This window comes from Eublepharis macularius, chromosome 2 (assembly GCF_028583425.1).
Source record: "Eublepharis macularius isolate TG4126 chromosome 2, MPM_Emac_v1.0, whole genome shotgun sequence".
Classification (NCBI taxonomy): domain Eukaryota; kingdom Metazoa; phylum Chordata; class Lepidosauria; order Squamata; family Eublepharidae; genus Eublepharis; species Eublepharis macularius.
Window position 1 is genome coordinate 218,714,891 of NC_072791.1, and position 13,654 is coordinate 218,728,544.

The 13,654-nt window shown below is 41.3% G+C and overlaps 2 protein-coding genes across 2 annotated transcripts in view; both read left to right on the forward strand.

Annotated features, from left to right (window-relative positions):
- The first annotated feature begins 1,552 nt into the window (after positions 1 to 1,552).
- On the forward strand, positions 1,553 to 4,023 carry C2H2orf66 (chromosome 2 C2orf66 homolog). Its single transcript, XM_054970311.1, has 3 exons — positions 1,553 to 1,675; positions 2,419 to 2,616; positions 3,950 to 4,023. Exons 1-2 carry the CDS (start codon positions 1,553 to 1,555, stop codon positions 2,599 to 2,601), a joined length of 306 nt encoding a protein of 101 aa, XP_054826286.1. The 3' UTR covers positions 2,602 to 2,616; positions 3,950 to 4,023.
- A 1,566-nt stretch (positions 4,024 to 5,589) lies between these two features.
- The window catches only part of GTF3C3 (general transcription factor IIIC subunit 3), a 41,650-nt gene continuing 33,585 nt past the window's right edge, over positions 5,590 to 13,654 (forward strand). Inside the window, exons 1-2 of the mRNA XM_054969889.1 lie at positions 5,590 to 5,745; positions 13,224 to 13,329. Of these exons, the coding sequence (XP_054825864.1) occupies positions 5,644 to 5,745; positions 13,224 to 13,329 (208 nt within the window). The 5' untranslated portion in view covers positions 5,590 to 5,643. The remainder of the gene's footprint in view (positions 5,746 to 13,223; positions 13,330 to 13,654) is intronic.

Below are 13,654 nucleotides of genomic sequence, written 5' to 3' on the forward strand. Positions count from 1 at the left end.
CTAGCTCCCAGTTAAGGGCGCAGGGTAAAGTAGGTTATTTCCTCCAAGTGTGTTACAGATATTTAAGTTATTTCTACTGCAATTCTAAGGCCACTTTCCTGGGAGTAAGCCCAATTGAATAACATAGTTCTTACTTCTGAGTAGACCTGCTTAGGCACGCTTCCTTACCGTGGCATCCCAAACAGACGTCTCACTGAAGTCAAGTCTGGTACTCAGGATGATTTCCCAACTCCCCCCCCCCACCTATTTTAAAGTGCACCAGTGGGAAAAGTCACGCTACATTTCCTAGAAATCCAGGGATGAATTATACTTCTCCCATTCCTCTGGGATGGAGCCAAGCCACATAAGCTGGAGTGAGGCTCCCTGGAGATGGTTGAATCCACCCGTTTGTGTCCTTCCTTGAACATGATTCAGCTAAAGTTTTTAATTCTCCAATAAAAGAACTCGGAGTAAATGTTATAGCTGCTAAGGAGATTGACCTGCCTATGTCATTCCCCCCCACCCCCCGCCTATTGAACAATATTCTAAGGACCATTATGTAGTAAGTACTTGGCTCCAGATCTTTGGCAGTGGCCAGAGAGCCATAAACATTCATACTCGATGGCTTTGGTTCGTCGGCTGCACTAAACACTAATGGCTACTGGTATAAAAATTGCTACAGGAATGCCTGTCCTGGATGGAAAGGTTATCCTGTAGACCAGATCTTCAACAGATGCTTTTCTCTTTCACTGAAATCAATATGATTAAAATGTCATTGGATTTTTACCTGGCTTCTCCCTTGTATTTGGAGTACTCTTCCGTCTTTCATTGTTTAGGAAGAGCAAGCGTTATTCTGTCTTAGGACCTGTTACCACTAAAGAGCCCCATGGCGGATACTGAAAGGTTGTTATGGACAGAAATTGAGTTATTATTACTGCCTTTTGAAACTCCCCCCACACATACACGCAGCGTCACTGACAGTTGTTGGCTGGTAGCTCTCTGGAGATATAAATTGGAGTGATCTGCTTCATTGTAGATGACAAAGCAGCTAACCAGTGAGAAGAGAGAGCCCGATTTTTACGGGTAAGGTTCATTTTTAAAATATCCTACTATGAAATTTGTGCATTTGCGATGCTGGGAAGTATTTTCAATTTCTTAATTTCATTCGGAAGCACTTCACGCAGTTTTCGGTTTTGTGTGTGTGTGTATGTCACTGTAAAAGCATGTAAGGGAAATGTTGAACAAATTATGCACTAGCTTGGTTGCTATGAGGGATGTTTATTTGCACATTAAATCTACAGATTGCAAAAAAATATTTAAACGAGATATCCATGTGTACCACTTTTTGGTAGTGACGGTGCAATCCTTAACAGACAAATGCCCTTCTAATTCCATTGAAGTTAGCGAGCTTAGAAGGGTATAATCCGATTTAGGGTTGTGTTGTGAGTGTCCTGTGATTTATAATTGTTTTAAAAGCATTACTTGTGGGGATTCATTGATTTGCTGTCTAACTGATAGAAGTTTATTCTGATCCCACAAGAAGTCACTCTCAGGACATTTGCTGCTTTCCAACATGTGGAAGCTGGTGATCCTAATCCAATGCACTGCGCTCATTTTAAGAGGGGTGGAGCAGGCAGCTTCATTACAGCCTGAGGAGACATGGAAACCTTTGGACAACCCCAGAAACAGAGATCTGGTAAGGAAAACGTTGAAGCCATGTCTGTAGTTTGGATGCTGCTTGTGTACACAAGCCCAGCCAATCAGCCAAAGTTTGTATTAGCCTGAACACATTTGTTACAGCAATAGGATATCATGTTTTGGTGTATTCTTCATCATTAAAAAAACAATAATATCAGCACCTCAAAAAGTTTTACCAATGCCAGTGCTTAAGATTAAGATTTTTATTGGTAAAATGTTTGTTCTAGTCAATATAAGTGTGATCAGTACTTTAAAACTGGTTGCTAACAAGTGGAAGGTGGACTGAAATTATCTCACAAGATAATAAATTTTGAAGAGTTACTTCAGATGGAAATTCTGAAATGGGAATGGCATCTGAGAGACCTTTCTGATGATAATTGAAGTACAGCAAGGTTTGGGTGGTTGGTTGCACGTAAGCATGGAAGTAAAATGTGGGTGTACACAGATTTTTAAACCCTTATGGGAGACCTGAGTTTGCCCATCATGTGTTCATGTGTGTGTGTGATGTCCACATGTTATGTGTTTACTGCGGGGAAATACCATACTGTGTGTTATCATGCAGCGTTGGAGATATGCAGAACTCCTCTGTGTTTCTGAACCTCGGCAGCAGAAAGTAATTATTGTAAGGTAAACAATGCTTTTACTGTAAAGTATCCTGAACTCATTACATAAGGCAGGAAATGCAAACGGAGAGAACATTTTGTTGGAAGCACTCTTCTGAAATATGTGGTTTTCTTTCAGTTTTTTAGAACCCTCAAAACTTATTTTTCTGGAAGAGGACTTGATCTCAGAAAGTTTCCAGACACTTTGTCAAAGAACAGTGAGAAACCACGGCCAGTCAGTTTCTACTTGGACCCTGTCACTTCTGCATTTGCAGATTCTGAAGAACAGAGAAACACTTTTGCAAATTATCACAAAGGCTGAGAAATACGGATGAAGGTAAATGAAAGAAACCCTCTTCCCTGAGCCTTCAGGGCTACAGTCCACCATCAAACTTGACTGCATTTCTCATTTGAATGTAACAGGTGATAGATTGAATAGATTAAATTACCTATGTGATCAATACAAATAATTCTCCCAAGATAAATAGTATAATGAAAAAATGAGTGTGCCAACCAAGTAGAATTACACTGTATTTATCTACCTATTTTTGCTTAAGTAATAAACTATTTGATATCAGTAATCATGGGGTACTTCCACAGAGATTTCTCTCCACTTTGACTTCCAAACTTGTGTGTTTAGCATCTACACAACATTCTTGTCTGACCCTGTTTTGCTCTGATTGTTTTTGGAAGCACACAAACCAGGCATATTATCTATGGATGTGAAGGTGCACATTTTCAAAGATCCACCATTGGCACCATTTTTCTATCTGCACCGCCAGACGGTTTTCTGGGGGCTTTTCAAAAAGTCCTCCAGTGGGGTAGCAGTGGTGGAGAGTACCGTCAAGTCACAGCTGAATTATAGCAACCCCTAGTGGTTTTTTTTTTCTAGGCAAGAGACTAACAAAGCCATTGTTTGCCACTACATAATAGCCCTGGTCTTCACTGGAGGTCTCCCATCCAATTAACTAACCAAGGTCAACCCTACTTAGCTTCTGAGATCTGATGAGATCAAACTTGTCTGGGCTATCCAAGTGAGGGTGGCAGGGGGGAAATGCAAGGAAACTGATAGCCGCAAAGGGCTAATAGAGGGAATATTCACAGAAAACTCCCATGTAGAAGCTGTGTTGCCAAAGTGCATGGCTCTGAATCTCAGTGAGGTCCCATAACAAGAGTGGGGATTTGAACCCAGCTCTCTCAGATCCTAGTCCAACACTTTCTGCTATGCCACACTACCAATACAAAGGAGTTCTGAACCCCTCTGTCACCATCTTCTTCCTGCAAGGGTTTCCATTTCACCATGCTCTCAGGAAGGTGGGAATGAATAATTGTATATTGTTCCAAACCTGTCCACACTGTCTGTTGCAAAGCATCCAAGGAAGAACAGAAGTAAATTACTTCTGTCACCTAATGAACTGCAAAGTGGTAGGAATGTGTCCAGCAGTAGTCTCAGGAATTCATGGTGAAACAACCTGCTAGCGTGACTGTGACGTATAACCCAACAAAATAATCGACTTCACTTTGACATAATGAAACTCCGGCTGCCTTTGATCTGCAGTAAAAGGATGAAGGGGTAGGGGAAATAAATCACAAAAGAATATTGATGAAATGTAGAACAATGAGCGCTCCTTTATACTAGCTAAATATCTGTCCTCTCCCTCTTTTTACAGGTGGCTTCTTAAGGGTGTCAAGATTATTTGGAAGCTTCTGTGGGGTAGCATTACCACTGTGTTTTTAAGCAATTATTATTTGACAATGGGACCCCTCTGTCTAAAGACAAAAACTGCATATAGAAACCTGATACCCATATTTACTTATTTTACCACACATTTTATTTGTTTAAATGTAAATAAATGAGACATTAAAAGTACATCCTCCAGACTTCTCTGTAAATAAATACAATTTTGTTACTCTTTCAGTCTAGAAAACTGTCAAGTAAATGTTACTTTTTAAACAATAAACCTTAATTATTGGTCTACTGGCCAATTCTGATACTTTTAAAAGTAAATCTGAATGTCAAACTTTAATAATGAAAATGTGCACGTTGTAAATTCTATTAAGCCTGATGCAACATTGTTAAAATAGACCTAACTACTCACTTGCCTTGACTGCCCCTTGCTGGGGTCACATACACACATACTTCACATTCATTCTGAGCCTGCTTGCCCGGTGAGTGGAATATAAAGCTAATAAATAAAAATTTTAAAAATTCATTTGCTGAGCACATCGTATGCAGTTTCCACAGCAAATGTGTATCCCATTTTCATGAGCTAACTCTTTAGCAGATTAATGAACTGTGTCACATTTCAGTACCAAGATCTGCTTGAAGTACATCCTATGGGAAAAACAATGGCTTCTCCCGTAACAAAGTCACCAATATTGTCAGAGTAAAAACTCACGGGAGAAAAAATGATACACGCTTAACAAAATATCAAAATTGTTTTCAAAGTGCAACGTGCTACAGATATGTGACAAATTTACAAGCAAATTAAATATATATACATTTTCACATATATGGATTTGAAGAAATGACCAAACCGGGAAAAGTAACGGAGTCCAAAAATAAAGTCTCTCTCACAGACATTTAAACGGTTTTGTATCTTTTTTCAATGGGCTTAGATTGAAGTAACTCTGATTAGGATCTCACTGTTGGTCTCATCTGAAAATGACAATCTACAGGGCAACATTAATGCACAAAAACAAACGAGAATCATAGTTCACTTCCCACAGTGTGCTTCTTGAGGGGGAGAAAGAATAACTAGTTTTGTATGATAAACGTTGCAATTCTATACCTGTTTGCTTAGGACTAAGCCCCACTGAAGTTACTTAAATATTTATTCCCTGTTCCCCCCCGCCCCCACAAAAAGGAAGTCAAAGAAACCGAGAATAGGAAAGGTACCATCAAAACAAACATGTTCACATCTTGAAATTGCGTTTGGGAGTTTTTTGGAAATGGCTCCTTTGACTGACTACTTCACACATTCACCAAGGTTTTCAAAGTGACCCTGGCAGGCTACACCTCTGCCCTTCCGCGTACCTATCATGAAGGCACAGGAGTCCTGCAAAGCAAAAAATGAAATAAATAAAACCCGTGGCAATCCTTGCAGCCGCTATGTAAGCAGCTTGCTCGGCATCATAACAATGTCGTCCTATGGCGCCGCGTTTCTACCCCTTACTGTAAGGCAAAGCAATAGCTCATGCCTAAAATGCCAAAGATCCCATTGGTAGACTCAGTCAGCGGAACGCATGCGCAGATGGTATGGGCGTCGTCGGACTCTTTTCAGTACGGGCACTCGGTCCGTCGGGAAAATGGGTCCCCCATGCTTTTCACAATAACAGTCGTCGCCCCGAGTTGGCGTGCAAAATGTCAGGGTTTAGCCCCGAGCTCATCGACTATCTGGAGGGGAAAATCTCCTTCGAGGAGTTTGAGCGCCGCCGGGAGGAGCGAAAAAGCCGTGAGAAGAAGGTGAGGCCTTTCTGCCTGCGCGAAGCTGTGCCGTTCCTGGGCTTCGCCTTCGCTCGCGTAGTGCTGGGCTAGACCTATTCCTTCGCCTGGTTAGTTGGAAGGAAGGTCCAGGCAGTCCAACGGGACTGAACTTCGTTTAAATGCATGCAGAGTACCCTTTTTGTTCTTGTTATTTCTTCCCACCTGTCTCTGGAATTGCAATTCTGCTGGAGGCTAAAAATTCTCCTCAACCTCCCAAACCTACAGGTGGTAAGAGGGAGATATCATAAGTCCGGGCACCTTGAATGCTTCAAGCAGTATCAGGACAATTGAGTCAGAGTAAGACCAGTGGATTTTTGTTGTATGTCTGAATGAAAAACACTGTATACATTCTAGTGCTCTAAAATGATTTGGGATAATGAGTCTGAGGTAAAATATATTATCCTCAGCTTCTGTTTTTCATAATCATAAAGTGGTTTCAGAGTCCTCTTTTGCCTAATATAGAACATGCATTGAGATGGCTTAAAAAGTTCATGCCTTCACAGCCTCTGACTTGTGAACCAAAGCAACATAGCCCACCTGGGGAAGCTGTTTAATTTTGAACTGCCTTGTTAAGAAAAAAAATACATACACATCTTTTTAAATTCAAATTATGCTATTAAAGTGAGTCAAAGCTCTTTGTTTGGTTCCTTTGAGGCAAGCTTTTTACCAGCCTACACTACACTACTTAAAACTGGTTGGGGTGGGGGATTGGAGGGAGGGGAAACTTGGGAAAACATCTGATTTATGACATTTTATTTTCAAATAACACTAATGACAAAGAATTGTGCTGATTTGTCTGTTGTCACTATCAATGCAATTCTAAACAGAGTTACTCCAGTCAAAGCTCATTTAAGTCATTGTGTTTAGACTAGAGTAACACTGTTTGGGACTGCACTGTAGGTCTAAAACAAAATAAGCCTTCAGATTTTCCGTGCACTGGCAGTTGACTTTTAAAAATCTTAGTATTTTTTCTGAATTAAACCACACAGATAAAAGTGAATCCCACACATACAAAATCCTCACGACGCTGCCCAGAGGGAGGGGAGAATTCAGAGAGAAGAAACTCTTGAACTGCAACACAAAGAATCAGTATGATTAGGGCAAAATAACTTGTCTGTTCAGCATTGGAATTGTGAAGCTTTGGATTGTATATATGTTCTGAAGAGCCATCTGTTTATGTTTCTAGCTATTGAAATGTACAATTTATTTGATTTTTAAAATTTTGCATATTTATATCCCATATTTTGATCAACGGAGCTAAATTTAGCCTCAGACAAAAGCGTGCGTGCTCTCACTTAATGATCAGACTTGCTATATGAATTAGGTATGCATGAGTCTAAACTAGTGGAGAGAGTGTTAAAATTTTGGGGAAATCTGGGAAACTGTCTGATACTAACTACTGTGGAATAGCCCTACTAGAGTAAATGAAAGCCCTATTTTGAATCTGACTATTTAAATACTTTGCTGTAAGATGTTAAGTATGTTTACTCAGAAGTAAGCCCCACAGAGTTAAATGGAGCTTCTAAATGTACATACAATGGGTGGCCTAGGGGATGTGTCTCATGTGTACTGGCTTTTTGTGAAATAAACATGACTGATAGTTCCAAATGTTGCAGTGAACGCAAAAATGGCTTTAAGTTTCTTTTCAGGTACCTGACATATTTATCCAATTAAACTTTTACCTTGCACTGCTTTTTAAAAAGCCATTTTTTAATTATTATTTAAGAAAATTTATAAAACCAGTTATCATTGAGGTTTATTTTTAAAGCCAATCTGTTTTGTGTTTTGTTTTTACCATGAGGCACTGATGACCTAGGGAGAGAGGCTTTGTAATCAGCTACTCCCTAGCAATGTGCTGAATTTGGCACTGCTTTGGAAAAGTGTTTGGCCCAGCTTCAGGTGCCCCTGCCTTCTGAGACTAGGCAAATGGAAACCCATGAGAGGGCCTTTTCAGTGTTGGCCCTATGACTCTGGAACTTAGGGAGATCCGCCTGTCCTCCTCTGTCGCTGTCTTTTGCCAGTGGGTGAAGACTTTTTTGTTTCACTTGACATTCCCTCAGTGATCCCTCCTCCTTCCCCAACGTTTTAACTATCATTTTTATTTTTTATATTCATTTTAAGCTCTAGTTTTAAATTGCTTTAATGAGGATCAAAGTGGTTTTCTACCCAAAAGACAGTTGAAAGACAACACCAGAACTGTATTAGACATAGTGAAATATTTGGATAAACATAATGAAAAACAAGGGGCTCTAATTTTCTCGGATGCTGAAAAGGCCTTGGACAATCTGAACTGGATTTTTTTGTTTGAAGTCTTAGAAAAGATGAATTTTGGGGAGAACTTTATAAAATGGGTGAAATCGATTTATACTTCACAGAATGCCAAAATAATTGTTAATGGGGAACTAACTAAACCATGTGAGATTCAGAAAGGAACACGTCAAGGATGTCCATTGTGACCTCTCCTTTTCATTCTGGTGTTGGAGGTTTTGAACAGAGACATCAGACAGGAGGAAAAGATTAAGAATGTTAAAATTAAAAAAGGGTCATATAAATTAAGAGCCTTCGCAGATGTCTTAGTTGTGATTTTGGAAGACCCATTAGATGGAATTGGAGAAGTTGAGAGAGTTTGGTACTCTGGCAGGTTTTAAATTAAGTGAACACAAAACAACGTTAACAAAAAATATAGATACTAAAAATCAGGAAGAATTGATGAAAATATCAGGTTTTAAGGGTTAAAAAAGGTAAAATAGGTATCAAGCTGACAGGAATGAACTGTATGCTATTTCAAAATAACTATGTTAAGACATGGAAAGAAATCAAAAAAGATATGTTAAGATGGGATGGAGTACAGTTATTCTTGTTGGGGAGAATATCAGTTATTAAGATGAACATTTTATGTAGAATGTTATTCCTCTTCCAGATAAGGTAGCCAGGCCCCCTCAACCTCCCGGGCGGGGGACAGGGGCCTGGCACATACCTTTGGGGAGAGGGGGGTGAGCGCACACGCCCCACGGGTTCGATGACATCACTTCAGGAGTGACGTTATCGTGCGGCCCTGGGCAGGTCTGTTTTGGGGCGCCGTGGAGCGCAGGAGTGTTCCTGTGCTCCACAGTGCCTCAAAACGGGCCTGATCTGCAGCAGAACGGCCCGTTTCTGGCACTGCAGAGCGCAGGAACACTCCTGTGCTCTGCAGTTGCTGAAAACGGGCCCGGTTTGCCATGGATAAGGTCAATTTTGAGCGCTGCAGAGCGCAGGAGCGCTCCCGCGCTCCACAGTGGCCCTGAAACGGGCCAAAATGGGCCCGATCCTGGTAGCTGTGGCGCACGGGAACACGCCGCGGGGAAGCGTGCAAGGAACGTGCCCCACCCGCTGCTCAAGTAAGTGGGTGTGGGGAGCGGGGGCGGGGGATTTCCCACCCCCAATGGTGGTCTGGGATCCCTACTTCCAGACAATACCTGTGTTAACTTCAGATGTACCATTTAAGCAGTGGCAAAAGGACATTTCAACATTTATATGGCAAGGGAAAACACCAAGGGTTAAATATAAAATTCTACAGGATGCGCAAGAGAGAGGCGGACTTGGTTTACTGGACTTGAAAGTGAATTATACCTCCACATGTCTAATGTGGTTGAAGGAATGGATGCTTCTGAGAAATGAGAGGCTCTTGTCATTGGAAGGTCGTGACCCGAGATTTGGATTGCATGCCTATTTGTGGTATGACAAATTAAAGATCAATGTTGATTTTAAAAATCGTTATATTAGGAGAGCTGTTCTCAGAATTTGGAATAAATATAAACTGAGATTAACACAGAAGACACCCTTTTGGATTTCAACACAGGAAGCGTTTTACAGAAGGGCGATGATTTTCAAACAAGGGATGGTCAATTTATGGAGATTTTTTTAAAATTCTCACAAGGAGATTGCAAATTGAAGACAAGGGAGGATTTAATAGCTAAAAGTTATAAATGTCAATGGTTTTCCTATGCTCAACTTTTGGAAAGGTTCACATTAGATAAAAAACTATGGAGCTTTGAACATGAAAAGACTGAGTTTGAAAAAGCTTTGTTCAAATGATAAACATGTTATTTCCAAAATGTATAAGCTGTTACTGAAATTTTGAAACAGAAGAAGAATCTGTGAAAGATTGTATGGTAAAATGGGCTAAACATTTTGGGCATATTATAATGATGGGTCAGTGGGAAAATATGTGGGTAAAGGGGCTTAAATTTACTTTGAGTGTTAAAGAAAATTTTTATAAAATGATGTATCAGTGGTATATGTCTCCTGACAAATTAGCTAAAATGAGTAAAGGTATGTCAAATAAATTGGAAATGTGAGAAACAAGAAGGAACATTTTATCATCTTTGGTGGACTTGCCGTAAAGCTAAAACATTTTGGACTCAAATTCATATGATAATACAAAAAATACTGAAGACTACTAAACAGTACACCTGAAGCCTTTTTGCTGGGATTAATGGACAAACTGGTGGAAATTCAGCATGATATTTTATTTTGATATATAATTACAGCAGCTAGGCTTTTGAATGCGCCGGCAGCTGGGCTTTTGTATGGAGAGCCACTTTGGTGTAGTGGTTAAGAGCACGGGACTTTTATCTGGAGAACCGGGTTTGATTCCCCACTCCTCCACTTGAAGCCGGCTGGGTGACCTTGGGACAGTCACAGCTTCTAGGAGCTCTCAGCCCCACCCACCTCACAGGGTGTTTGTTGTTGTGGGGATAATAATGACATACTTTGTAAACTGCTTTGAGTGGGTGTTAAGTCATCCTAAAGGGTGATATATAAATTGAATGTTATTATTATTAATGTTATTAAAAATGGAAAAGTACAGAATTGCCTTCAATCGAGGACTGGACTATGAACATGATGGAATTAGCAGAGATGGCTAAGCTTACAGCTTTGATCCGAGATAAAACATTGTCTACCTTTTTGGCTAACAGGAAACCCTTTATTGACTTTCTGTGTGAAATGAGGAATAGTGATTTGATGATTTGTGGTTTTGATTTTTAAGAAGATAAAACTGGAAAAAAAATAGAAGGGAGGCAGTAGTGGAAAAGGAAATTTGGGGGAGATTAAAATTTAAAGTATGATGTTCACTGAAACAAGGTAAGTATTGTAGAGAAAAATGGAAATGAAATATATATTATTGTTTTATTTTTAATTTCTGTTTCTTTTTTCTTTTTCTTGTATGCTTCTTTTACTGTCTCTTTTTTATTTCTTTGCCCTTTCTATTGGACTTTCAAGTCTATTAATAAAATTAAACAAATTCTGGAAAAATTTTTAAATGATGTATATGTGTACTGATTTTAATGGTTTTTAGGATGAGGTCTTTTTTTTTTTATATAAATTTTTTATTTTTCATAGCTACAAAACACTACACAAAACTATCACAAGGAAAGGGGAGAGGGAAGGGACAAAGGGGGGGTGGAAAAAGAAAAGGGGGGGAATGAACTACAAACACTAAACACTACACTTCAATGTTTCCCTTCATACTGTCATAATACAAAAATAGCTCCATAAAATAATGATGGAGTGGTTAATCATACAGAGAATAAACATTTCAAATTCTGATTAAACTTTCCTCCCCCTTCTAGGTCCCGGACGCAATTCTCTCTGTGCAACTGCTGTTGCGATGCTCTCCTCCCCCCCCCTCCGGCTCCTCCTTTTCTTCGTTCTTGGTGCAGCAGAGTTCTGGGTTTTTATTCTCAAAATCCTTTAGTTGATCTTCTGATAATATCTTATAGGCCTGATCTTTATATCTGAACCATATTCCTTCCGGGAATAACCATTTGTACTTTATTCCATGGTCCCTCAGAAGTGCTGCAAACTTTTTGTATTTAAAACGCCGTTTCCGGACTAGAAATGGAACGTCCTTCAAAATCTTGACTTTCAAACCCATAAAGTCAAATCCGCATTGTATGAGTTATATAGGATGGTGTCCCAGATCTTTTTAGATGAAAAGTCAATAATGATCTCACGAGGCAACTGTCGCTTTGTTGCATATTTTGAAGAAGCCCGACGGACCTCCAAAATGGCGCTTTTGACCTCTTCTTTAGTCGTCCTCGCGGGTGTCGCCAGTAGTTCCGAGACCAAATCCCACAGATCCTCATTTTCCTCCTCTTTCACGTTTTGGAGACGCAAAATTGTCTGCGTTCGTTCCACCTGTAGCCCGATCAGCTGGTTCTCCACCAACTTCAGCTCCTTTTTTGTAGCCTTCACAAGTGACGCACTTTCCAGAGCAGACTTTTCTGCCCCCCCCCGCTGCTGCCTTAATGGTTTTCACCTCGCTTTCAATTGAGCCCACCCTTTGATCAGTTTCGTTCAGCTTGTCAACAAAGGGTTTTATAGCTTCCACCACCGCCCTGCGTACCAACTCTTCGAGCGACTCCCCCTTCTGCAAGGTAGCCGAGATTGACTTACGGAGAGCGGGACTTTGCTTCCTTGCTGCCATTTGGGGGGGGGGGGCGCCAACAAAATTCTGGAACTCAACGAAGGGGAAGAGCGAGTCTTCTTCAGATCAACCTCTCCTTCACAAACGCTTGTAGAACAGAAGGGATTCGCTTGTTTACAGGCTTCCGCCTGTTTCTTTTACTTGCCGTTTCTCGTTGCCCGGCAGCACTCGAGGCGCCGCGCACATCTGCCGGCCTCCATAGGGACAAACGGGCAATTCCCCCCCCCCCGCATTGATTTCGGGGAGTTCTTCCCGCCGCGTCCCGGACCCTGGCTCCCTCCCTGGGAGTCCTGGGGGCTAATCCTTGCGGGTCAGCCGCCCGGTCAGGGTGCCCGGTCGTTTCCTCCCGGACCAGCCGAGAGGAGCGTCCGGCATGGCTGAGAAAACGAAACCGAGTCGGTTTTTAGGATGAGGTCTTAATTTGTTTTAATTTGCTAACTGTCTTGGTGGCCCTCGGAGAGTGGAATGGCAGGGTTACCGGTTTGTAAATAAATAAATAAATGAAGGAAAGGACATCGGGTCTGCTTTGCATCTGCTTTGCATGCGGAATGTCCCAGGTTCAATCTGCAGCATCTTCAGTTTAAATGATTAGGTAGTAGTTGATGTGAAAGACAGCTTCACTTGAGACCCTGGAGTTCACGGATATAAGACATGGTCACCTGTCAGAGCTGCTGCTGGTCCCAGTATTGACCTTGACAGAGCAATGGCTTGACTCTGTATAAGGCACCTTCACGCGTGTCCTCGTGCCAGCTGTTATTCTGCACAGCTTGTTGCGGGAGGAATTGGTTATCTTGGAGCTCAGTTTAGTAGACAGTGTTTGTCCAAACAAGGGGCAAGTGAAGGTCCACAGACAGTGGCAAGTGAAGGTCCACAAGGGGCAAGTGAAGGTCCACAAGGGGCAAGTGAAGGTCCACAAAGAGTTTCCCGCTCATCGTATGCACATCTGTAGCAAATGGATCTCTTTATTATGCTCTGCTGATTTTTACAGGATGGAGCAAATGTGATCGCGGAGGAAAACGTGGAAGATCCTGATGCTCCATCTACTTCTGGACAAGGATTGAATGTGGCACCCGAGGATCATAATGAAGCTGAAGGTGTGTGTTATACTGGCTGCTTAATTGAAGGAGCGTAAAAGCTCCGTGGTTGCTCTTCAGTACCTGTAATGATGTATTGCTATTTGCCTGATTTCAAGAATGCCTGTATAATAAGCACTGTACTAATTTCCAGCTTTACAGATACATTTGTACAATTTTCATCCCCCCTCCCCAATAATCCAGAGAACTACAAACAGACTCACCTGTTTCTAGGGATCCTCCCTCCCTCAGTACCACTAAGCACTCTAATTCCTTTGACATGACAGTTCTGGGGTGGGACACATTCTCAGGACCTTCAGCTCCAGGAGGGGGTATCTAAGCTGGG